Source organism: Talaromyces atroroseus (genome assembly GCF_001907595.1).
Source record: "Talaromyces atroroseus strain IBT 11181 chromosome Unknown scaffold_0, whole genome shotgun sequence".
Taxonomy (NCBI): domain Eukaryota; kingdom Fungi; phylum Ascomycota; class Eurotiomycetes; order Eurotiales; family Trichocomaceae; genus Talaromyces; species Talaromyces atroroseus.
In genome coordinates, this window is record NW_017971432.1 from 1,744,824 (window position 1) to 1,769,474 (window position 24,651).

The window sequence follows — 24,651 nt, forward strand, 5'->3', positions numbered from 1 at the left end:
CCCACCCACACACATACATACATGCATACATACATACACAGCGCCAGCGCAGCCTAGAATGGTCCTCGTGCTAGCTCGTAATGGAGGGGTTCAGCTTTCATGTAGGTATCATACGTAGGTATGTCTGTGTGAAGTGTCTCGCAACCGCCGGCTTGAGACAGAAGGCTTACAGTCAGCACTCTTAGCCTAGCGCTAAGTTAACTATCCAGTGGACGACGACCCACCGAGTTAGTTGTTGCTGCTAACGTTGATATGCCTAGTTTGGTAAGCCGATACTTCGTACAAGTGCGTAATTCTCGTGTGGAACAATACGTTACACGAAGTGGCAGCCGCTAGTGTTGCTAGCGTATAATACAGGCCCACCACAAGCCGCTATAAGTGGGTCCCGAGCAATCTGGACTCAGCCGCATGCTTGCTGTCGCCAGGAGGAGACACTCAGGTCTTCCATCGTGCTTCTTTTTAATACCATCCAGCCCCTGTGGCAGGGACGCTATTTGCTGCGTGACCCAAGCTGATGGTATTAGCGCTGTCTTATATTACGAACGTCTCGTTTTTTCTTCAGACCCACGCGCGTTTTTCCGGATTAGGGCTACGGCAGCTGGACTCTGCCACCAGGCTAAACTAGCTTGAATGTATCGTGACCTGCATACTTAGGTATGGGACGGATTATCAAGAGTCACGGTATTCGAGCCACTTGCGTACTGCCCACGTTTCAAACCCTCGTTACAGCTTGGCCCGGGCTTCTCGTTGGCTGTATGTGATCGACAACGTATTCAGTCAGGCAGTCGTCTGTTCTGCTACTACATAACCTCTCTCTTTTCCCCCTTTGGCACAGATCAAATATCACTCGTCAGTCAATATATATATATAGCTATACGCCCTCCTCCCTTATGATCATCGCCTAGCCGACCTCAGCTGTATACATATATCCATACTACATACCGTTCTATCTTTCTCTCCCTCATCGCTAGTGAGAGATACTTCCTTTGCATCAACATCAGCATCGACAAATTTCAAGGTTGTGAAAGTGGCCTGGCTTTCCCTTCTCTAAGTATAGCTTGATTGCTGGGTTGCTTCATGGACACGGCGACAAATTTCAACAGCAAGATAAGGTATCAAACCACCACTACCGCCACTTCTGCGGGTCAACCTAGTTACTCTTCAACATCGACAGCGTCGACAAACCGGGGTATTCAGGTCTCAACCCTACTGCAAGAGTCGGAGCTTGTGCCCTCTGTGCCATTTGCTCAGTTTCAAGCAACACCAGCTGCTTTTGGTCCGCCTTCTTCAACTCCTTCACCTTCTTTCTCTTCAGTGTCTAGTACAATGCGACGATCAAGCGCCATGGCTGAGATTCCTCTCCCCATCACATACACGCCCACTACTCATCGAATTAGCAAAGCGAAGAAGGGAAAGCGAGTCCATGCCTGCGAGTTTCCTGGCTGCAATAAAGTATTCACCCGCGCAGAGCACCGACGGCGCCATGAGCTGAACCACAACCCTGAAGCTTCATTCCCGTGCACATACGATGGTTGCCGTAAAGCTTTCCACCGATCTGACCTCTTGGCCCGCCACATGGAAAGACAGTATGTTTTGCTTCAATCCGTATCTTTACCTCTTCTTAGCAGCAAGAATTACACCAAGTGAAAATATCTTGACTAACATGATATTCCAGCGAGCTCGAGGGGCAGTCAGACAGCGGAATGCCGCGGCAATGGCGACACCAGAGCAAATCTGCCTCTATCACCTCTGCTCCCTCAAATATGGTAACATCAGTGCCAATTGACGTGACTTCTGCGTCTTATCCAACTAGTCAAGTTTCAACTCCGTTGTCATCAGCCAGCCCTGTGATTGGAGGTGGAATTCACCCGGACCTCGCCAATGATATTTCTCTACCGTGGAACGGCATGGAGGTCCCGCTTCAACCGCGCCCAACGGTCTTCGGGAATCATATTCGTGACTCTCCAGATGATTTGCCTTTCTACTCGTCTCCAGATACATGTGGCTCACCAGCTTCCGATGCAGCTGGATACGTGCTGCCACCGCATCCCTCCTCTGCTCCAACCTCGGTCATGGAGCCGTTCCACTATTCGGATTTGACCGCTTCTCCTTTGCAGCTCCCTGCAGCACGTGAGTGGGACAACCTGGATGTCGTCTCTTCGGCCCCTAATATGATGCCCCTCGCTTTAGACGGCAACCAGTTGATTCATCCAGTAGGTGAACCTTCCTCTCACCAAGGGACCAGTTATCTAGAGTCTCGACTGACTGGCTATCTCCAGAGTCTACATTGCCAATACCACTCTCCACCTTGGATGGAGATGAGTGGTACGCCCTACGAAGAGAACTTACTTCCGCACCCGGGGTCGTTTCAGGAAACGACGGCATGGAGATCATTGACACTGTGAAGTGGCAAGATTGTCTCGAGTGCTACTGGCAACATTTCCACCCCTTATTCCCCATCGTCCATCGCCCAACTTTCTTTGCGACGAAGCCAAGTCCGCTGATGGCCGGCGCTATGGTTGCGATTGGCTCGCAGTACGACACACGGCCAAATGCCAAGGAGTATTCCTTAGTCCTTCTCGAGGCATGCTTAAAGCTGCTTGTAAAAAGGCCTGCTATTACTAGCCGCTCGCGTGTGACTGATATTCAAACCGTCTTCCTGCTCGAATACTTGTCAAAGTTCAGATCACGGAAGGCTAATGTACAAATCTCGCACCGGTTTCGCAGCTTGTATGGTAGTTTCATGCAAGACAGGCATTGGGTGCATGTTAACCCTCTGGCTGTTCTGAATACGCTACCACAAGACTGTTCGCAGGAAGCCCGCAGAAGGGCACAGAAATTCTGGGTTGAACACGAAGCGCGCCGTCGAGTCTTGCAAGCTGCATTCATTTTGGACGTTCAGCAGTCATTCCTTTTTGGCCAGCCATCCGTCTCATTGCAGCCCAGCTCAGCTCCATTTACAATGTGGCCACAGGCTTCACAAACAACGAATATTCCCTTTCCTTGTAACTCGGACTTATGGGAAAGTAGGGATCTTGACGCGTGGCTTACTTTGGCGCGAACTTATGTATCGCTATCTCTCCCTTCAGCTGCTGTTAACATCAATAGACTGCAGGGCCTTCGATCCGACCGATTTGATCACTTCCAAGCCCTTTTACTTCTGTCCTACAACTTGTCATCTCGTGTTGAACCAGGAGACGACAACTCGATTCTCAACGACCCACTCAGCACATTAGTGACTGCACTGCAAGATGGAAACGAGGATGACCCAACAACGTCGCCTCACTCACAAACACTATTCAGTTACCACACTCTAATGGCCGCTCGATATACGCCGCTGCATACCTTGTTGACAGTCAGTGGCGAATCCTGGCTTTTCAATCAGAAAATCGTCCAGGAAGGTGAATTCCGTAGCGCGAAGGCGAAGCTGCGACATTGGGTATCTGATACGGACGATGTGAAAAAAGCTGTATGGCATGCGGTGAGGGCTCTGCGCTATGTAGTGGGCAACACTGTATGGCAATCGCCGAGCACAAACGCTCAGTGGCACACCAGTGGTCTGTTACCTGCTACACCAGTGGCAACTGACCCATCAAACATGCTCCCAACAAGCTGGGGTATCTATATTTGTGTTTTGATTTGTTGGGCCTACGGATTCGAACCCGACAACATACCGTCAAATGACGGGTTAGAAGGACACCAGGCAACTAAGGCGCACGCATACATTTACAATATGATATCCTTAACGCCGACATGGAAACATGTATCTCAAGCCAACATCCTGTCGTCGATACGGTGCAACATATACCCACTCTTACAATACATACGAATGACACGGCTTCAGGAAGGCCGCATTGGGGGCTTGCTTAATGAAGCAAATCGAGTGCTTGTTCGTTTATCAGAGCCTAGATGCGCAAACGGCGAAACCAGAGGAATGTGGAGCTTCTAGCTCTACGTCTGTTTTTTTATCTTCTGTTGATACGATATGATATGCTATTTTTCTTATTTTTATTCCCCCCCCCCCATTTTGATAGATAGCAATGATGTATATACAACAACGATTGATGTGGAATGGTCCCCAAGGGCGTTTTATTTCTTAGCTTTTTTTCCCTTTTGTGTACTGTTATGCCTCTCGACATGTATCATATACCCTTCTAACTGTTTACTATACAGATAAATCGCGGTCATTATATTAAAAAATACTGCTTTCAATGTATTACTGCTATTTGAGACTTGTATTATTGGTGTGTATAATAAGTGCCCATCTGATTTTTTCTTCTTTTTTTTTACTTCGCTAGATGCTAATAAATTATAGCAATTTACTATGCTACCATTGGCTCCCCTTTTTACTCTTTCAAGAAAGTACTCGCGAGAGCTAAGAGCTAATATAATTGAGAGGATCGTAAAGTGGAAAAGCACGCGCATTAGTAAGTTAGTTATCAATGAATGGCCTTAACTACGAATAAGATTTCAATGATGCCTGCTCATGCAATATCATTCGTTGCCAATCGATTGTTCTAATCAACGCGCAATATAGTTGGTGTTAGTTGCCATAGATCCACCACCCATATCTTCGGCAGTAGGCATCCGTTTTGGTTGTCTATATTAAATGTATGTAGCTGCTTCGAGTTCGTCACTGATAGGAGCGAATCCTCCATGAAGGATGCCCGGACGTCGCATCTCAAGCGAGCAATGGCGTTGTTGCAATATATCAGACTCCCAACCCGCGTAAATTTCCTCCCATGTCGGGGACATTCTCTTCCTCCGCCAGGCAGTTTTTATAGTCTGGTTGACTATTTTCTTGGGCCTATGGTGACAACGACGAAGCGAACGGGTGGCCTTGCTTATCACGGCGATGTTCAATGATACTTTACCTTTCTGCAGTGGGATACGTAACCACGTATAGATAATATACATACGAGTTAGCGAATATGTACCATGTATTGCGACTTGCCCGTGTATTTTCGGCTTGCCGCTAGCTAGGCAGTAGGGATTGGACGTCCTTTCAGGGACGTCGTTATATTATTTCTCCGCCTGGAATTCAAAAGCATTATTAAAGTGAGGCCTTGAGGGGGATTTGTATGACGAGCAAATCCTTGAGTTCTTCAGCGCCGGTTAGGTTAGGGCTATGGCTGCGCATCTTCGTTTCCACTTGCTTACTTGACAAACATCTGCATTCTAAATCTCGATTATACAGACAATACGCGAAGCTCCTCTAGCATATGCATATTGTCTTTACCTGTTATGTTTGGGACGTGTCTTGGCTTTCATTTTGCTTAAGTCTTACGCGGTTGCGATCAGTGTCATAGGTTGAGGATGTTTGTTATCATTATGCCTTCAAAGTTATGGATAATTTATTGCAACTCATCTGTTCGGCACACCAGTTAAAAGTCCATTGAAGCCTTCAAGCAAACCCGCATCTGCCACGATTCCCATCCACTCTGTCCAATCTTCTTCAACCCAACTTTCGGAATCCGCTGAGACCACATTTGTAGATACACTTTCATCACTTTTATCACCCATCATTGCCATGGTGCGGCTGACAAGAGCCATGAATATTTCTCGATACGGAGAAGCAGCATCCCATCGTTCTGCCATAATAACCAAGGCAATTGTACAGTCATTACATGTATTGTTTGCCTTCCCATGGCCGGACGCCTCTCGAGCCGCGGGCGACGTCCAAAGACAGTGGAGATATGTCAAACCTGCTAGAAAAAGTTCGTGAAGAGCTGCCCATGTACAACTCGTCGGCTTTCCTAAGAACTGACGACGATAGCTGTGGCAAATATTTTCTGCGGCCCTCATGCATTCAAGGAATACGCCGTCTGGAGTCTCCGTTCGGTGATCAACTATTTGGGCTCGATAGAGCTGTAGAATCGTATAGTTATATTCCATACCATACCAATCTTCAGTTGTAAATAGGACAAGCTCCTCACCGGAGCGATTATAAGAAGGCGTGGGCGGAATTTCGCTTCGCCACTTCTCGATGTCGGCGCGGATATTCTGCACATCAATCCGCTGGTCGTGTTTGCCTGAGCAGCGCGGGTCAGCTTTTGAGTAAATGCAAGTGTGGATACGATTCAAAATGCGTCGAATTCGAAATGTATGAATCGCTCTTGTTATATTGGTCGGTGCATCGCCTGGGGAATTCCGCGGCATGCCAACAAGTCCAGTGGCCGTGATGCATGAATCATCGATATCAATCGGATACTAAGATGAATACATATATCAATATACAAAATAGGCCACCTAGTGATCTGTGCAGGCTTCTGAAACATACCTCGGCATCAACTTCCTGGTAAGGGATACCCAGAGGCCGTCCCAACATGACAGCCGCTTGGGTTTCCACGACGTAAGCACACCAGAATACCCTCTTGCGTAACTCTGTTTGAAGTATATCTGAAGACTCTGCAAAGCGCTCTGCATTTCGATGGTAGCCCAAATCAATACACATGCGCAGTGCTAATCCTGCTAGTTTCCTATATGTCATGAGCGAGAGTTCATTGTTTTCTTCTCCTTTGGGTGTCATCCATACCAGTGTGAAGTACCCGTGGGTGATCTAACAGAGTATATAGCGCAGCACATGACAGCCTGTACAGCTTCTAGGTTATCATAAGCTAGTATATCATCGATATACATGAGTGCAGAGGTATATAAACGCTATTTGATCAGTCAGCTTTCTGCAGGACAGTTGGGCTGGGTGCCTGCGTACCTCTGTTGAATATCCGAGACTGGGTAGGAGTAAAGCACCGACAGCATACACCTATAGCAGTAAGCATCTTCCTTCAATGGCTAATGGTATAATGGGCTTTTCGTCTTTACCATGTTCAGGAAAAACAAGGAAGTAGAACTGAGAACACAAGTTTCCAACCCCGTCGACTCATCCACCAACATCGATTCCCATGCCTTGAAAGTTGGCTCGTGTAAAAAGGGATACTGTGTATTAATATTCTGAAAATAAATATCACTGAGCTTGACAGCCGATTCATAAGGGGGCAATAAGCATGGAGATGGAAGCACGGAAGAGCGGTTTTTAGCCCGATCGTACACGTTGACGGTGGGAAAATCAGGAGAAACTACTTGGCGGAGGGAGGAATTGATCAAGCGCGAAAAAGCGAAGATCGAGGATGAGCCCAGATACTGAGGTTCTGCTCCAGCTGCATTTAGGCTTAGCAGGCCCACGTTTGACGCCAGCTTGTCAACACCAAAATCTTGCTCGACATTTCCCTTGGTTTTGGCTAAGGCTGTTCGATTAGCATCCCCTGGATTGAGTGTCTCTATGGCTTGCGTTGAAGGCAAAGAACTTGACTGAATATCTGGAGATTGGGCGAACACATCGCTATCGATGAGATCAGGTCGGCATTGCTTTAGAAGGCTCTCGAGGAGAGCAACCCGTTTTTCCAAGATTTCGACGTAATTTCGAGGCCGGTATATTTTGGTTATTGGGTCTTCGACAAGACAGACTAGATTTATTGTCAGGCATACTTAAACATCAGCCGAAGGGCAAGATGGATACCGACCAGAACCAGCTTGGAGACAATTATTGCACCCGGAAATTCTATTGTCGCACTTGATAATTGGGTTAAAAAGGAAAACATACATAATTTTGGTGTTCCGAATTGAGTCTTCCTATGTACCTTCAATTTCCTCTCTTTGCATTTCGCGCACGCGAGCAGGGTCCTGCTTCCGGACGGGACTCGAGCGGCGCCTCGGGGCAACTGTCTCCTTTTCATGTCCTGCATGTTGAGAAGATGAGACAGATACCCTGGGACTTTCTGGATCGCGATTTTTTTCTGTTATGGCGAGGTGCGAGTTGGACTGTTCTCTTCCCGATATGTAACTTTGCTGTGCTTATCTAGTTGGGTCGCCTCATTGGCCGGGACCTGACAAATCAAATTCGAGCATTTCTAACTATGTAAATTTTCGTAAATGCTTTAAACGTAGGGCATCTTATTGCTAGGTATTGAGTTATCTCAAGCTGTGATAAAAGGCATATTTAGAAGGTACCTTAGGAGATAGGCCATATTGTTCATAAAGGTGTTGGTTTATTACTAGTAAATGGAATGAGCCATAAAATGCTATATATTTATGGAACACAGACCACATAAACCCCCCCTAATCCTCATTATCAGGTACCTACGGGCTGAGCATCGACGTCGAGGCTGCACTAACACACGGTTTAATAGTTGGCAGGGGCTCAGAGACGAACTAGAACCGGCGGTGATGGTCTCAAAAGCTTTCTCAGGCGTTCTACCCTTGCTTCGGTTATCTGGAAAACTTCTGGCAGCTGCGTGTCTGTCCAAGAGCTCCCACCCATCAATTTGACCAAGCCGGACGCTGCAGTGAAGATACGGGCCATTCCACTGATAACTCATAGTTTTAGCAAGGACCCAAACAATGTAAGGGATATGCTTGAGCTTACTGTCCGTTGTGTCCGGCACAAATCCACTGTCCGGGAAGCCCAGGCAATTGCCCAACAAACGGCAGTCCGTCTTCAGTCTGCTTTGAAATCAGACCACATTCGAGCATTTTCACATCAAGAGAAGCACCTACAAGTCCAAGGATACCGCTCCAAGCATTTTCATAAGCTTCTACTTGTGTTGGCCATGTTTTCAGTTCTGTGACTGCAAATTCGTAGACAGCCTTGTTGATAGAGTGAAATCCAGTCAAGCCATCGTCAGTGTAGCGATGTGGGTGCTTCTCTAGCCACCTCGTAAACTCATCTTGGCCTGGGTTATGACCGCCGAAAAGAACCGCACCGTCTCCATTGATACGGGGATTAATACTGAACAAGCCCTCTTGAGGAAGTAAAACTCCGTACGAGTTCTTCAAGCCTGAGAAGTCCTCACTATCCTTGGGAGGAATTACCTTGTTGCACATGTGAGGAAATGGAGTGATTAACCCCCGCAAGGATGGTTCAACTGCAGAGCTATAAGCATTGGATGCGTGGACAACCTCCGAACACTCAATATCACCACGTTCGGTTTTGACGATCCACCTGTCTCTAGAACGGACGACCTTGACAGCTCTTGTGTTTGTTTGGAGGTTTACACCTCTTTTGACATTTTGACGCATAATATGTGCTGCAAGCTTCCAAGGATGCAGCGTTGATGCCGGCCACGCATAACATGCTTGTGCGTCTTTGATTTGCGATATCTATGCAGGCGTCAGTCATGCCAATCAAGTCTATATGTGTGAATGTAATGATATTGAGACCTCTGCTGCTCTTTCTGGGTCGTATGTAACTTTGATATGTTCCACTTTGCCGCCCGCTGCCTTGTAACTCTCATATATTCTCTTTGCGCTCTCTGCGGCCTCGGGCGTAATGGGGACATCCAGTGTGTCACCGGTCCAATGCTCGCAGTCGACATTGTTTTCGGTTATGTATTTCACTACTTCCGACCATGTCTGTTGCTCATTTTGCAGAATCTGTAAGTCTACGTTAGTAAATGAAAAGAGATCAGCGATTCAGTCCGTACCTTGAGCGCCTGCTGAGTACCAAACTTGTTCTCGTACTCTATGAATCCTCGCCACTGGTCAGGTTTGCAGTGGCCAGCATTGCGACCAGTAGCACCGGAGCAGAACAAACGGGCCTCAACAACGACTACTTTCTTTTCTGGCCAGGTTTCCGAAACGCCTTTGGCAACCACTGTTCCCGACATCTATTTTCCATTGTTAGTCTCTGCTCGCCCAGCAGTTTCTGAAGTCACTCACTCCTGATCCAATGATCACAATATCTGTAGACGTCGGCAGGTCTGGTGTTGTCCGATGATCCAGTAAAGGATCACCCTGCACCGATTGTAGCCAGTGGGAGATGGAGTAGTTGTCCCTTTTTGGGAAACCGAAGTTTGCGAATGGATCATAGTTCCCCATTTCCCTGGTTGTTTGGCTACGTGAATTGCCAAGGTAGCAAGAATCGGCGTTGGCAGATCGTAAAGAAAGTATTTTGCTTCTCATTTTGTCAACGTCTTATGCCTCTTGGGGATACCTTGGTGCCTTAGGCAAGAGTACATTGAGACTTACCAAAGAAGGAAAGTCTCACTCTCCACAAGGGCGGGAGTTCCCACCAGTAGGAACAGCGAACACTGCCGACCCCTGACCCACTTGGAACATCCCGCCAATTGCAACGATGCATACTGATAAGATAAGATAAAATTATTCTGCAAACGTTAGAAAGAGGCAATGGAATCACTGTCTTCTATCAGATAAACCCTCTGAGGCATGACATGGATCTCCTCTCTGCGGTCACTTATGGCTCGCCATGACACTTTATATTCGCAGTATGCCCTGCTTCTGACTCTGGTGGTGATTACTCGGCCAACCCCTAGGCTTTCGAATGCACCTAGTCTATCTTCTGCTGTTACACTCAGCTTTTGACAATGCCTTCGACCCTTCCGGACGCTAGCGCTACAATGTGGCCTCCTGGTACAATTCGCCTTGCTGATGTAAATGCGTCCGGCGGGGAAACGGTCATTCTGCAGCCGCGACCCTCAGATGATCCTAATGACCCTCTCAATTGGAGCCCATGGCGTAAATATGTGAACATGGGCTTGGCCTGCTTTTATGTTGCTATGGCTGCCGAGTTTATCAACGCCAATACGCCAACATGGGATCCCATGGAGACACAGCTCGGTTTTACCGACGAGATATTGAATGACAGTTATGCTGCTGGTTGCGCTGCTTTAGCAGTAGGCTCCGTTATCTTGATTCCTTTTGCACTCAAGTATGGCCGCCGACCGCTGTATGTGGTTAGCACAGTAGTCCAGTTTGCTGTCAGCATTTGGTCTGCCAAGATGCAAACTGTGGGAGACCTTATGGGGATCAATGTCATACAATGTTTCTTCGGGAGTCTAGCCGAGGTCATCGTCCAGATGACTATTGCGGATCTCTTTTTCGTGCATCAGAGAGGAAGAATGAATGCTCTTTATGTTTGGACGTGGCTTCTTTCTAGTTACCTGGGTATATTGATTGCCGGTTTTGTTGCCAGTGGTTTAGGATGGAGATGGATATGGTGGTTGAATGCTATTGTTTTCGGTGTGGCAATCTTTGTTGTCGGCTTCGCGTTCGAAGAGACTAAGTACTGTCCACCGGTGTCTCTGACTTCGATGAGTGTGCAAACTCCGGGCAACCTTCAAGACCGGATTGTCAACAAAGGCGACCCAGAGAACGAGCAGTCAGTCGAAACAAAGCAAATATATGGGGACCAGACAGCCATAGACATAGCCTCGATTAAACCAGGGGATGAAATAGTATCTCATGGCGTCAGTGCGGTCGAGATCAACCCCAATATTCCCTTGAAGGGATATTGGCAAAGACTCGCTTTACTAACTACCACCCCATCGTCTACTGCTGTGAACGAGTCTTTCTTTCAACACATTTACCAACCTCTTCTTATACTCGTGACAATTCCCGCAGTATCTTGGACGTCACTGGTTTATGGCATCTTGGTGGCACTGGGAGATGTCATGTCCACCACTATGTCAGCCTACCTGCCCGAACCTCCTTATAACTTCTCTACATACGAGGTTGGCCTCATGAGCCTACCAAGGGTGATTGGAGTGACTATCGGTGCACTGGTTGTTGGCCCATTTAGCGACTGGTGGATCATCTTTCTCTCTCGCCGACGTAACGGAATTTACGAACCGGAGATGCGTCTATGGTGCATGATTCCCTTCCTGCCTTTTGTCGTGGCAGGTGCTCTTCTATTTGGTATCGGACTTAATGGCCATCAATCATGGCCCGTTATTGCCGTCGGCTTGGTGTTGTACAACATCGGTGTCACTCCAATAAATACGCTAACAATCACCTACTTGACTGATTCATATAAAGATGTAAGTTCACGCCGAACCCCGAAGTACTTCAGAGGCCACAATCTCACGCCCCATGTAGATAATTGGAGATGCATTAGTAGGAGTTACATTTACTCGCAATGCGTTCAGCGCCGCTTTTATCTTTGCACTCACGCCATGGATTGACAAGGTTGGTCTCGAGAACACGTTCATCACTATCCTGGTGATTGCAGTTGCCATCCTGATGGTGTTTGTCGTCTTTCTGCGATATGGAAAGGCACTTCGACGCATTTTCGCTTCTCGATATCTGCACTATTCAGGCCTGCAGGATAAAGGAAGGGGGGATCCATAACAGCCTTGTTAATATTTGGGTGTTTTCATTGCATATGTATGCAACCTTGGAATTTTGTCATTAATCTACGGAGCTTGGCTGGCAATATCATCTTTTCAAAAGACCTTAGTTTAAAGAATACAGATAATGGCAGTGTTTGGCAGTGTTTATATTTCGAAACTAGTATTGCGAGCAACATATTATTCTAGTAATGATTGTTCTACGCATACTGTTCTTGGTCAACGTGTATTATCGGAGGAATGATTCTGAAGACACAAGCTATACGGCAATATTAACAACTGATACAATCGCAAACATAGGACACAGGCAGTAATTTCGATATTAATGAAGTGGGATGACCTTTGTTTCTGAATAAACAGGCTTTTTCATGTTGCTGGATATTTCCCATTCATAGACTCGATACCACTAACTTGTCCGAAACCCAAGTTTGCAATCAAAGTGCGTTGAGAAGTCTGCGCTCTTTGCGCAGTGCCCTCAATTTAACGCGTGCTTCCTCGAGAGGAACCAGCTCGCCCTTCGCCTGAGAGGATGGGTCGTCACGGTTGCGAATATTCACCGTTCTACTTTCCTTCTCTTGTGCGCCCACAACTATTTCGCCGTCAGTCTTTCGAAGACCGTTAACTCAATGAATTCCATGGAAACTTACCGAATATGAAGTTGTACTGAGCCAACTGACCCGTGCGGATCTTCTTCTGCAGGGTGTTGCCGCTAATATCAATGTCAACGTTCAACTTATCAGCATGCAGAATTTGTTGTAGCTCCTTTGCGTAATCATTGAGTGCCGGCATGACAGGCACAATCAGGATCTGACGAGGGCTGATCCAAAACGGCCATTTACCCCCGAAGTGCTCTGTCAAAATACCGAGGAATCGCTCAAAACTACCAATGATCGCGCGGTGGATAACAACTGGTCGAGCTCGACCTGTCGCTGCCTCCTTGGCTTTGTCCGCACCATCCTGCTTCGCTTTTTCACCAGCGGCGGATGTCTTTTCGGCGGTAATGTATTCCAACTTAAAATTGATCGGTGCCTGGTAGTCGAGCTGGATTGTAGCACACTGGAAGTCTCGCTTGAGGGCATCTGAGATCGTAATATCAATCTTGGGCCCGTAGAAAGCACCGTCGCCTTCATTTAATTCCCAGTCGTCTCCCTTGAAATTGTTCAATGCTTGACGTAGTTGATCTTCTGCGAAATTCCAAGCTTCTAGCTCACCCATGTAGTTTTCTGGTCGAGTAGAAAGTTTCAACTTGAAGGTAAACCCAAAGAGACCGTAGATGGCTTTCAAGAAATCGAACAGTCCTTCGATCTCAGAGGTTATCTTGTGATATGTGGGTTAGACTTCATGAAGGAGCAGCTGAACAAGGAGAATGGGACATACCTGTTCTGCAGTACAGAAAATATGAGTGTCATCCTGTTGAAATTTACGCACGCGAGTGAGACCACTGAGGGCGCCAGATGCCTCATTTCTATGGAGCACTCCAAAGTCAGCAATCCTCAGAGGAAGCTCCCGATAACTCCTATCACGGTGGCCAAAGAGCATGAAGTGACCAGGACAATTCATGGGCTTAAGGGCCCATTCCCTCTTCTCAACATCCAACTTGAACATATCATCCTTATAGTGTGCCCAATGGCCTGATGTCTTCCAGATGCTCACATCATACATGTTGGGTGTCTGCACCTCCTGATATCCACGCTTGCGGTACTCCGACCGCAAGAGCTTTTGCAAAGAATTGAAAATTTTTGTGCCATTAGGGAGAAGGAAGGGACATCCGGGGGAGACATCATCGAAGAAGAAAAGCTCCTGTTCTTTGCCGATTTTTTGATGATTTCGTTTCTCGGCCTCCTCGAGGAACTTAAGATGCTCTTTCATTCCATTTTTATCAGGGAAAGCAACACCCCTGATTCGTTGTAAAGAGTCGTTTGTCTGGTCACCGAGGAAATACGCAGAGGAGTTTTGCATTATTTTGAACGTCTTAATTTTGTTGGTATTCTGAATATGAGGTCCTCGGCAGAGATCGACCAAAGTACCGCAACGATAAACTGTGCTTTTCTCTCCCTCTACAAGGTGATTGATGTAGTGCAGCTTGTATTTGCTGTACGCAAACATCTTCTTCAGGTTCTCTTTCGTAACTTCCAATCGATCGAAGCTCTGGCGTTCTTTGAAGATCTGAGTTGCCTTCTTATCCAGGGGTGCCCAATCCGTCTCTCGCACGACACGCCTAGAATACGAAAGAAATCAGCAAGCGGCTCAGTGTACTACAGTCTTCAGTGGTATTTACCCATCCGGCATAGCCATGTCGTAGAAGAAACCTTGCGCTGTGGGCGGACCGTGCGATAGAAGACACCCGAACTCAACTTCACAAGCTTCTCCAAGACAGTGGGCGCTCGAGTGCCAAAAAACCTCTCTCCCCTCTGGGTGATCAAAAGGCAGATAAGAAACCTTGCAGTCTCTCTCCAATGGGCGGTTCAGATCCCAAAGCTCTTTTCCGTCTATCTTCGCGATTACAACATTGGCGGTGAAATCTTTAGGGAGATCCTTCAAGAAAGAGCCAGGCGTGGACTCCCAAGATTTGGCAACGACTGTAGAAGGATTTCCATCTCCAATGTCGAGCGTTACAGTAATGTCTGACCGAGGCTTCTCAGCTAGCTCCTTCAGGTGTTCCTGCCATAGTTCTTCGAAAAGTTTGTTTCGCTCAATCAACACGTCAGGCAACGGACTCGGTTGATTGCCCATCTTAGCACCCTCAGCAGAGCGAACAGGAAGGTCTTTCTGTCCTTCCGAAGCCATTGTGCAGTGGAAATGGTGATCAGAAGAGAATCAAACTCGCAAAACGCGGGGGTTGAGTCACATCGAAAATTACTCTTTTGGTGGGCTGGAGGGGAAGCATGAGGAAGGCGGTGTGTCACGTGAGTGGATGCGCTTTACCGTTTCAAGCTCCCACAGCAAAAAAACTTCGGGATCAGCGAACATTTTCTACCCTGACAAGTCGATAATTCACAGCAACAATCATGTCTTTCCGCGGCGGTGGACGAGGCCGTGGCTTTGCCACAGGCGCGAATAGAGGAGGTGAGCATCGTCTTTCACTTTTCAAAGTCCCAATTCACGGTGCTGATGGTTGGCTTTATTACACAGGTCGTGGAGGTTTCCAACAGTCATTCGGTCCTCCTGCTCAGGTTTTAGGTATTCTTCCACCACGATTCAAATTTGTGCGACCTTCATTGCTGATAGACACAGAAATGGGAACTTTCATGCACGCTTGCGAGGGCGAGATGGTCTGCGAGTCGATCAATCCCAAGATCCCGTATTTCAATGCTCCGATCTACCTAGAGAACAAGGTACGCTGCCTGCATGTCGTCACATTAGGGGGAGAAGCTCGAAAGAAACAAAGACATTGATATTTACTTTTGTTAGACACCCGTTGGAAAGGTCGACGAAGTGCTTGGTCCGATCAACCAAGTTTACTTCACAATCAAACCCCAAGAAGGAATTGTTGCGGGCTCTTTCAAGGCCGGAGATAAGTTCTATATCGGAGGAGATAAATTGCTACCTTTGGAAAAGTATATCTTCTTTCATAGCATGAGATTTGCCTTCTATCGGCTCTACTTCTTCACGTCGTTGCGTAGCCAAGAGATCGCTAACCTATTTTTGTTTGTAGATTCCTACCAAAGCCAAAGGCCCCTCCAGGTACCACTCGATACCCCTTCAGCGTCAATGCACCGTCAAAATAACTAACTTCACTCAGGTCCCAAAGTCAAGAAACCAGCTGGTGCCAGGGGAGCCGCTCGTGGAGGTCGTGGAGCAAGAGGAGGACCCCGTGGTGGTGCTCGGGGTGGCCGCGGAGCACCTGGTGGCTTCCGTGGGCGTGGTGGCGCTGGAGCACCCCGGGGTCGTGGTGGCTTTTCAAGAGGAGGACCAGGCGGTCGTGGAGGTCCTCGAGGGGGCTTCCGAGGACGTGGTTAGGGTTTATTCTCCAAAAAGATATTGACCAACTCGTGTTTCTCGTCTCGTTTTTTCTATCTGGCGTTGGGGGAATCGGATACGGATCCTTTTCGTTTTCTACGGCTGTCGCGAGCATCAAAAATTTGCTCTTGTCTGATAAAAAGAAGACTGTAAATTATTATCTTTTCTAAACAGATTTGGAGCTTCAATCCATATTATGCACTAGCCACAGGAATTTAGCCGTTCTTCGAAATTTTTTTAGTGTTGTGGCTAAGGCGGTGCAAACTGATCAAACAATGACGTCTCGGTGCTGCTGCGCCAACGTGAGAGTTTGTTTCTCGCAAACGTAGATTCAATGCCCGCCGCACACAACAATCACTAAGATTTTTTCATCAACCGCTCTCAATTTTTTGCACCAGTATAATATATCTCAGGCGCAGAGTTGCTATTCACATTTTCGAAGTATCATGTCCCGTCGAAACCTCAACCACGCCGTGAGCTCGGAGACTAGCGGTGGAGGAGAAGGTATGTCTTACCCAAGCAGTTTGAAGACCTCTGGCTCATCTTACCTTAGGGAGTCAAGAAAAGCAGAAAAGGCTTCTGCAGGCTGAAGCGGGGCATTTCAGCATGGTCAGGTTCGTGGATTCTCCTGTCAGTTAAACTAGGAAGATGCGTGTTTTAATATTCTTCAACAGGACGCTCCATCTTGCGGATCTTATTACGGAGCTGAATGGTATGTAACATGATGGCTTAACTTTATGAGGTATGACTTACTGACTGATTTGATTCAAGGCTTCTGCGGATGTAAGACTCACTGGCGACATTCGAGCTTATGGAACAAACACACTTGTTACTAAGTTACTAAACACATATTGACAGTTATGTCGGTTCTGTCGTCAATGCGATACCTGTCGGACCCTGAGAGCACCAATTCTATATGGTTAGCGCTTGGGTTCATGCCTTTCGGACTTTTCTTCGACTTTATGGATGGGCGAGTTGCGAGATGGCGCAAGAAGTCGTCTCTAATGGGTCAAGAGCTGGACTCTCTGGCAGACTTGGTATGCATATCTGGATACCAGTCGTGATTCAATTCAAGCTGAGCCAAGACTGATAACCAATTTTACTCGTGGGCTAGATTTCCTTCGGCGTCGCACCAGCGTCGGCAGCTTTTGCGATCGGCATTCGCACTGCAGCAGACCACATCTTCCTCAGCTTCTTCGTGCTTTGTGGGCTAACGAGATTGGCACGCTTTAACGTTACCGCTGCTGTTCTTCCGAAGGACAAGACAGGAAAATCGAAATACTTCGAAGGCACCCCGATACCTACCTCCCTGTTGATTGCGAGTCTCATGGCTTACTGGGTGTCTCAGGGTTGGATTCATGAAAATTTGCCGTGGGGAACGGTTGCCCAAGACACCATTTTTGAATTTCATCCTGCAGTACTGTTGTTTGTTCTCTGGGGCTGTCTTATGGTTAGCAAGACGTTGCATATACCCAAGCCTTGATGGATCTCAGTCTCGATGATTAATCCTGTGGTTAGGAATCTACATAGAGATAGATACATGTCACATGGCCAGATTGGTCAAGAGGCCGCACTCTATAAAAGTTAGTTAGTATATGAGGGTTTCAATATTAGTGGGCTGTCTTTCGATTGATTGGTAGTAGTTTCATAGTTTCATACGGGATCGCTGTATGTATCTACGTTACTTTCGTCCTCTGTCAGGCACCTAAGTACTTACTATAAATGAAGCAACCTCTAAATGGTATATGCCATTGCCTACCTAGGTACATGTGTACACAACATTAACCATAATTCTACAACTTCGAGCATTGGCTAGCTAGAATTTCCTAGACAGTCAACCAAGAGTCTAGACTTTGGTAGAATATTGTTTAGTACTTACTTAGTTAGTTAACTAGTTATAAAATAGAGATTAACTAACTTAACTAATCGATAATGACATTTTCATTAACTAAGCCTTGTTGTTTTTTTGCTGTGGAGGCCTCTTGGTCAATGCCCATGTTCCAGACCTCGTCTGAAATACGAGATATGAGACAGCGACAGATCAAGATCACCGAAATGAAAATTCTTCTGTACCCCTAAACTTGACTTGCTTTTGTTTTGTTATCCATATCTGGGCAGAAAGTATTTTCTGAGGTTGAAAAAATCCGAAGCTTTAATAACATTGGTATTACGGAGTCTAGACTACTCTGTACTGTTTAGGCAGTTATGCACACAACGGAGTGCTAATCTTGTGCATTTCTATGAATGGGGCCCAGCAGGGGGTACGTAGTACGTACTAAGGTAAATTGATCGATCCTTCAATGCCACGGATAGAAAAGGAGCCCTGCAGCAATCAACATTCATGCACACTTACTATGTAAACAAGCAACGTTGCCCGGCTCGCTCGGTGTACACTAAGGAGAAGCAAGAAGACAACTAGAACCAACTTGACAGCGAATTATCAGCCAAAAGAGGCGTAAGCGCTCTCAGACTCTGCTAGGCTGTTAGGCTCCACCGCAGACGTCAGCCATCGGGCCTATCGGTGCCTGCCATTATGCGCCACACCGCCGTGCATGCATTAGCCTTGGCAGTCAATAATATTCCATGTTTTTATGCATGCTCAGAGCAGTAGTACGGACTCCGAATCTGTGTACGATTAAAGCGAGTCATCAATTGTGATAGTTATATGTAGTACATAGGATGTACTCTGTCCTGCGATGCGATAACGATACGGCGTCGTTACGTACTTATTGTAACTTAGAGCTCCAGGAGTGTGGCAAACTCGATGGAGTGTATAATTTATAGGTATTAATCTTACAGATAGGTACGTTGTGATTACACGTATCATGTGACACGTCAAAAGCAGGGGCGGCAGCCCAAGCTTCCTGAGGCTATCTCTTGACCTGCATATGGCCATAAAGCGAATGATGGCGATGCTGGGCCCTAAGTTACTACCAGCACGCTGGGCGTCGAAGATGCATAAATCAACCAACAATAAATATGAAAAAGTCTGGAGTGCCAGAAGTGGTATCGACAGCGTAATCATCAATTCCAATTATACGCTAATAAAGCGCATGTGGAGAACATTTTCCCGCACTCCAGGCACCGGCCAATCATCATGCAGCCTTGCACTGGAATGGGCGGCGCACCCAATGGAAGCGCCGAGATGGCTCACTAGCGGCCCGCTAAAGGATCCTAACTTGACGCGGGCTGCAGCCATGTTTCTGCCCGCCCGAACAGGCCTAGCGCCGCGATCCGTTCATTCCATTTCCAGGAGGTGCCGTTTCCCATCAACCCGCGTCCTGCCTTACCCTTCTCCAGACTCACGATCCTTACTACCCACGCACACACTGTTGGTGCCGGGCTTGGTCACCACTTCATTTGCTTCCATTCTCTCGTTTAACAACCGCCTCAGCACTCGATTCTCATCTCTCTTTCTTCGTGTTCGCCATCCGCTACCTCTTATTCTCAACTCGAATCGAAATAACAAGACACGCAATCCGTACCGATTTCTTTGTGTGGTAAAAAATCAGGGGCAGACTGCACGTCGCCAGCAGGCGCCGTGCTCTGACACCACCTTGAATTCTTCGTCCATTTATTCCATTTATTCCATTCCTGCAACTCGTCGTTTAGAATTTGGCTTTTCTGGTACTCGTCAATTCGTGCCTCGTTTCTCAGTCAATCTTCAACACGCCCGTTTCCCCGCAAGTCCATCCCCAACTTAGGGAAGCTTCGAGGTCTCGTGCCAGGAGGACCTGTGCTAAGTGAGAGCAATTGAGGGGGTTGAATCACTAGCAAAACAAAACACAGGATATTAGTGTGTGGTCGATCGAGGGCTACGCAGGCCGTCCCTTGCAACTCGTCATTCTGCATCCTCACGCTCTTTAGCCTTTCGATTCGGTATTCGATCGTTCTTTGTTACGAAAGGTGTCGACCAATCTAGAAAAATAATTAGGGAGAAAACACAACATAAAAACCGACAAGATGAGATTCTCAACGTCCAATATTGCCATAACGGCCTCTTCATTGATACTATGGGCTCCTCGTGTGGCCGCAATTAACTATAATGCCACTACATATGTCGACTGTTACAAATCGGTTCCTGGCTTCATAGACAATGGCACGTACACATATCAAAGCACAGGGTGGTGCCAAGAACAATGTGTACCCATGGGCTACTCTGTAATGGCCTTGTTAGATGGGAAGAGTTGCTACTGCGGCGATGAACTTCCCCCCAACTCAACCCAGACCAGTGGCTGTGATACTCCATGTCAGGGATTTGGCCAGGATGATTGTGAGAATTCCCAGATCTGACTCGCCAATCAATTATACATGACTGACATTTTTTAGGCGGTGGTACTGATGTATATGGTGTCTTTCTCACTGGTTTGACATCGGACGTTTCTATCATGTCGGAGAGCTCTTCTACCTCCTCCTCCTCCACTACCTCCACCTCCGCCTCCTCCTCCTCCACCACAAACGGCGTGACGGTTATTACCCAAGCGGGAGAGACGATCGTCGTGACAGCGTCCAGCTCCGCTACCAGTGCTGCTGCAAAATCCTCGGGTCACTCCGACACCGCCGGCATTGCTGCCGGTATTGTCGTGGGCATCGTCGGTGCGTCTGCCATAATTGGCGCCGCCATCTTCTTTCTCCGACGCCGACAAAAACAACGGGTTGAAGACGAATATAGACGAAATGCAGAAATCAATGCATTTGCTCAAAAACCATCGTCGGTCAGCTCGGATGCACGGTGGGATAGCGACTACATGGCTCAACGACGCCAAAGCAATGGCAGCATTGCTGATGACCAGGACTTTTCACGGCGAATCCTCCAGGTGAGCTCAGCGCTGACTACAAAAATAACATAAGCAGGCATGCAGTTACTAACAGCCAACAATCTAGGTTACCAACCCTGATCGCTGAAAATAACTTCGAAATCGACGTTGCCGTCTATACACATTTCTAATGTCTGCACCAGTGCTAGACCATACGGAGCGTCTTACCTCCGTGACTTCTCGCTCTCGTTCATCTTTTCTTTCCGTCTTTTAGCAGCATACACATACACTCATTTCATGCCCATACGCCCACAACTCTCTTTGAATACCACACATGGCGCGACTTTTTCTGAATTACGACTCTTGCCCACAGTTTCTCGCTTGACGGTGCCTTGGCTTACTTTCGCTTTCTCTTTTCTTCTTTTTTTTTTTTTTTTTTTTTTTTTTTTTTTTGTCTGGAGTGATGGATGCGAGGATCTGTAAATATTGTTTTCTTGTGCTTGGAAACACTGTGACGAACCTACTCGGGGAATTAACTAAACTGGTGACGCTTGAATGCCGCTGATAGTACCTACGGGACTGAAGATCAGGGGCCGGCTCTCGTGGATGCTAGAGCAGCAGAGGATCCACGACTGGGAACATTGGTTTTATTGTAGCACGGCGTTATGTTTGTCTGTATTTGTATTAGTACAAGCCATGTGCAAAGTCTTGGGAATTCTCCTGCGATATAGTAATGATTAGTGCTACAGATGACTTCTCTGCCATAACTGTAACTTGCATACCGTATTTAGTACGTTACTCCGTCGTTCAACTGTCAGAGCCATACATATGCGGCTAGTCCCAAACCAGCCGCGATCGCGATCAACCCCCAAAGCAGAGCGCCGTCCCATTGGCCCGATCTCAAGCGGTTTGCTGCCCCCATCCAAATTGTCAGATCGCGCCTGCTCGCCGTGATCGCCGCAACTTCCTCTTCATACTGCCCTGCGCCGTGGAACGACCAGCTCGCGATATCCTTCAATCACTGCGCGCGAATGCTGAACACTAAGCTTCCTATCATGTCCGCCGGGCTGCTCCTGGATGCTCCGGATCAGGGCTCCAGCGAGTCAGCGGCAGATGATGTTGGGGCATCGCGATCGTGGCCTTTTTACGAAGCCAGCTATTTCTCTATAAATCAGTATATGAATCGCTGTGTTTTTCTCGAGCATTGCTGACCCTTGTTTCTCATATTGCTGCAGAGGAGACGGCGAGCATTTCATCTATTGAACTTCAAAGGTCTTGAATGGCCTTGCACCCGACGGGATTGATCAAGACAAATCTTGTCTCTCTCTCTCTCGCACGCTGTTCCTTTTTGCGTCCTACATATTCTCGGCTAGACATTGGGCCGGTTATTAGTATCCTGGCAACCACGGTTCCAGCCGGCAAATGTCGACACCACAAGCTCCAAGCACTGTCAAGTCTCGCGGTAGCAATTTGCTACCAACGGACGCAGGCACCGATACTAATCTACCAGGGGACAGAGTAGCTATCCAGATTCCCCATAGATCATTGGGTCCTTCTGCTGAAGAAGACCAGAGGAATGCCGAGTCTGAGCTGTGGTTTGACGAGGCAAATCGTCGGGTTACTTCACAAGTGGTCGGATTAGGAGGTAAATACGAGAAATATAAGCTTATGCAGTAGCCCGTTCATTTTGCTGACTGATTACATAGATGATGCACCCTTTTTCTTAAATGATACCGAGGCGGCGGTTCAATCAGGCGACAATCGATCCAGCTCTGTCCCCTTGGAGGACCCAATTCTGTCTTATATGCACACGAATGACAGTCAAAGAGAGAATGAAGAACTCCGTAGCATCATCGACGATTTAACACTAGATATAAAACGATTAAAGCGAAAAATCCGGAGATACAAAGAGAAAGACCCCCCTCAACTACGAGGAGACAAGCTGTTCGATGTTCGCACTTATGGTCTTTCAAGTCGAAGGAAACGACACTTGGAAAAGATTCTCCAGCGTTTCGCCGATGATATCTCAGTCAGCCCGCAGTTTGCAAGAAATCGACGACGACAGCCTCTTCGAAAAAGCAACCATGTGATTGCCATGACGAGCTTGCCAGACGAGGATACTCGTATGGCACTCGTGGCCATGCTTTTTGAGCAGCTTCTGTGCTCTTCTGCTATCAAAGTCGCCCACCAGTATCCTTTAAACGCGAAACCTCTTCCTTCTTCTTGGTATAACTTGAAAGATATACTGGGTATAATTAAACAAATAATCAACAATGTTGATATTGACTTTGGGCGCAAAGCTTTGAAGCGATACAGCACGACCCTTGAACTTTCTACAGACGGTTATTGTGTGAGACTGCAAGCCAACGAATCCCAGAACACGTCCAGCTACCAAAAAGCAACTGAAAGTTTGCCATGTCAACAGATTCCACTGGGTCAAGAAAACATCAACTCCAAATCTAGGCACAAAGCTTCCTTCTACGTACCGTATACATTCTCAACACGCGATAGCGAAGCCGATGACGGTGATGCTGTATCTATGATAAGCAGCAGTTCTGCACTTACAGGACAAGCATCTGTAAGCAGCGTCCGCGGACGTACCTCAATCTCTCAACTAGAGGCTCAGGCCCCGTCATCACATGATTCACAAGGCAGGGTGACTTATTACAAGGACACATCCTTCTACATTGATTACTCCGGTGAAAGCTTTGGCATCGTGAGCTCGCAAGAACAAGAAGCCTCGTCACGTCTAAAAGGATTGAAAAGGAAGCGAAAGCGTCAAGGAAGCCTTGAGCTTACACATGATGAACATACACGGCAAACAGCGAATGCAACAGCGGACCGATTCAGTTCTTATGCTAATGAGAAAGATTCACCGAAGAATCTCAGTGAAAGCAGTTCGCCGATTCTGTCCCACACTGAGAAGCCATTAACATCTGTAACAGATGGGTACAAAACAATTCCGAGAGAATTTGAGGCTTCGGGTGTTGGAGGCGTGGTTCCTGATGATAACTTTGCAATACACGTCATGGTTGAACATGCTCCGGTTAATATTACCACTGATCCAGACAAGCAAATTGGGAACAGTACCAAGGAGATAGAGGGAAGGGGCCACAACAGTCTTATAACATCACAAGGCTTCTTGAATCATCTTTTGAACAAGTCCGCGGGTAGTAGATTGAATGATCAGAGCAAGAATGCATTCAAATCATGCGTCATATCAGGTACCCACGAAAACCTAAACTCGTCTTCTTTACCGCCCGCTACGTGCGGATTTTTCTCATCAGCTAGTTCGGATGACGATAGCACTGATGATGGTGACAACGAAGTTGAGGAGCATTATGAAGCGGAGAAAGATGCCAGTAAAGACTATGCATTCAAAACTGGGATGCGGCAGGCTATACTGTGCGATGATGGAGAGTCGCCGGCGTCTATGGAATCGATTGAAAAATGGAGTGCACAGGTTGCAGCTTCGCTTGGAAGTGACGAGAATGCAAGCAGTTTGTCGGAGAGGAGAGATACAGGTGGTTCAAGGAGTCACTATGGACGAGATCAAGGCCAAAACCGGAGCTCCGTTTCAAGTTGCTAACGACTTGAAACTGATGCTGCGAGTAGTCTGTTTGACATATTGGTCTGCATATCCTTTCAGCTGACACTCGTGAATGATTAAAGAATATCCATTCTATATGCGGATTCGGAGCACCGTTCAGTAATATACACTCTAAAACCATCTCATATAGTACATAGATGTAATAATAGCACTGCGCCCTGTAACTCAATATCGTACAATACCC

The 24,651-nt window shown here is 47.2% G+C and overlaps 9 protein-coding genes across 9 annotated transcripts; 6 read left to right on the forward strand and 3 right to left on the reverse strand.

Moving 5' to 3' along the window:
- Nucleotides 1–1,077: 1,077 nt before the first annotated feature.
- Nucleotides 1,078–3,949, forward strand: UA08_00621 (hypothetical protein; the record flags this gene model as incomplete). The annotated part of the gene is made up of 3 exons (XM_020260448.1): nt 1,078–1,586; nt 1,676–2,217; nt 2,280–3,949. 3 exons carry the CDS (start codon nt 1,078–1,080, stop codon nt 3,947–3,949), a joined length of 2,721 nt encoding a protein of 906 aa, XP_020124216.1.
- Nucleotides 3,950–5,364: 1,415 nt separating this feature from the next.
- On the reverse strand, nt 5,365–7,742 carry UA08_00622 (hypothetical protein; the record flags this gene model as incomplete). Its single annotated transcript, XM_020260449.1, has 5 exons — nt 5,365–6,210; nt 6,281–6,559; nt 6,713–6,763; nt 6,823–7,463; nt 7,601–7,742. The coding sequence occupies 5 exons, from the start codon at nt 7,740–7,742 to the stop codon at nt 5,365–5,367; spliced, it is 1,959 nt and encodes a 652-aa protein (XP_020123982.1).
- Nucleotides 7,743–8,197: 455 nt separating this feature from the next.
- Nucleotides 8,198–9,957, reverse strand: UA08_00623 (hypothetical protein; the record flags this gene model as incomplete). The annotated part of the gene is made up of 5 exons (XM_020260450.1): nt 8,198–8,363; nt 8,423–9,156; nt 9,217–9,429; nt 9,480–9,662; nt 9,715–9,957. 5 exons carry the CDS (start codon nt 9,955–9,957, stop codon nt 8,198–8,200), a joined length of 1,539 nt encoding a protein of 512 aa, XP_020124218.1.
- Nucleotides 9,958–10,379: 422 nt separating this feature from the next.
- On the forward strand, nt 10,380–12,141 carry UA08_00624 (hypothetical protein; the record flags this gene model as incomplete). The annotated part of the gene is made up of 2 exons (XM_020260451.1): nt 10,380–11,831; nt 11,890–12,141. 2 exons carry the CDS (start codon nt 10,380–10,382, stop codon nt 12,139–12,141), a joined length of 1,704 nt encoding a protein of 567 aa, XP_020124220.1.
- A 433-nt stretch (nt 12,142–12,574) lies between these two features.
- Nucleotides 12,575–14,927, reverse strand: UA08_00625 (Threonine--tRNA ligase, cytoplasmic; the record flags this gene model as incomplete). The annotated part of the gene is made up of 4 exons (XM_020260452.1): nt 12,575–12,729; nt 12,788–13,457; nt 13,518–14,358; nt 14,419–14,927. 4 exons carry the CDS (start codon nt 14,925–14,927, stop codon nt 12,575–12,577), a joined length of 2,175 nt encoding a protein of 724 aa, XP_020124219.1.
- A 221-nt stretch (nt 14,928–15,148) lies between these two features.
- Nucleotides 15,149–16,100, forward strand: UA08_00626 (hypothetical protein; the record flags this gene model as incomplete). The annotated part of the gene is made up of 4 exons (XM_020260453.1): nt 15,149–15,475; nt 15,552–15,697; nt 15,796–15,824; nt 15,883–16,100. The coding sequence occupies 4 exons, from the start codon at nt 15,149–15,151 to the stop codon at nt 16,098–16,100; spliced, it is 720 nt and encodes a 239-aa protein (XP_020124222.1).
- A 446-nt stretch (nt 16,101–16,546) lies between these two features.
- UA08_00627 (CDP-diacylglycerol--serine O-phosphatidyltransferase) lies at nt 16,547–17,583 on the forward strand (the record flags this gene model as incomplete). The annotated part of the gene is made up of 6 exons (XM_020260454.1): nt 16,547–16,604; nt 16,654–16,714; nt 16,775–16,812; nt 16,872–16,883; nt 16,959–17,137; nt 17,215–17,583. The coding sequence occupies 6 exons, from the start codon at nt 16,547–16,549 to the stop codon at nt 17,581–17,583; spliced, it is 717 nt and encodes a 238-aa protein (XP_020124221.1).
- A 2,480-nt stretch (nt 17,584–20,063) lies between these two features.
- UA08_00628 (hypothetical protein) lies at nt 20,064–21,005 on the forward strand (the record flags this gene model as incomplete). Its single annotated transcript, XM_020260455.1, has 3 exons — nt 20,064–20,373; nt 20,430–20,917; nt 20,985–21,005. 3 exons carry the CDS (start codon nt 20,064–20,066, stop codon nt 21,003–21,005), a joined length of 819 nt encoding a protein of 272 aa, XP_020124569.1.
- A 1,274-nt stretch (nt 21,006–22,279) lies between these two features.
- Nucleotides 22,280–24,446, forward strand: UA08_00629 (hypothetical protein; the record flags this gene model as incomplete). Its single annotated transcript, XM_020260456.1, has 2 exons — nt 22,280–22,502; nt 22,564–24,446. The coding sequence occupies 2 exons, from the start codon at nt 22,280–22,282 to the stop codon at nt 24,444–24,446; spliced, it is 2,106 nt and encodes a 701-aa protein (XP_020124568.1).
- Nucleotides 24,447–24,651: the final 205 nt, after the last annotated feature.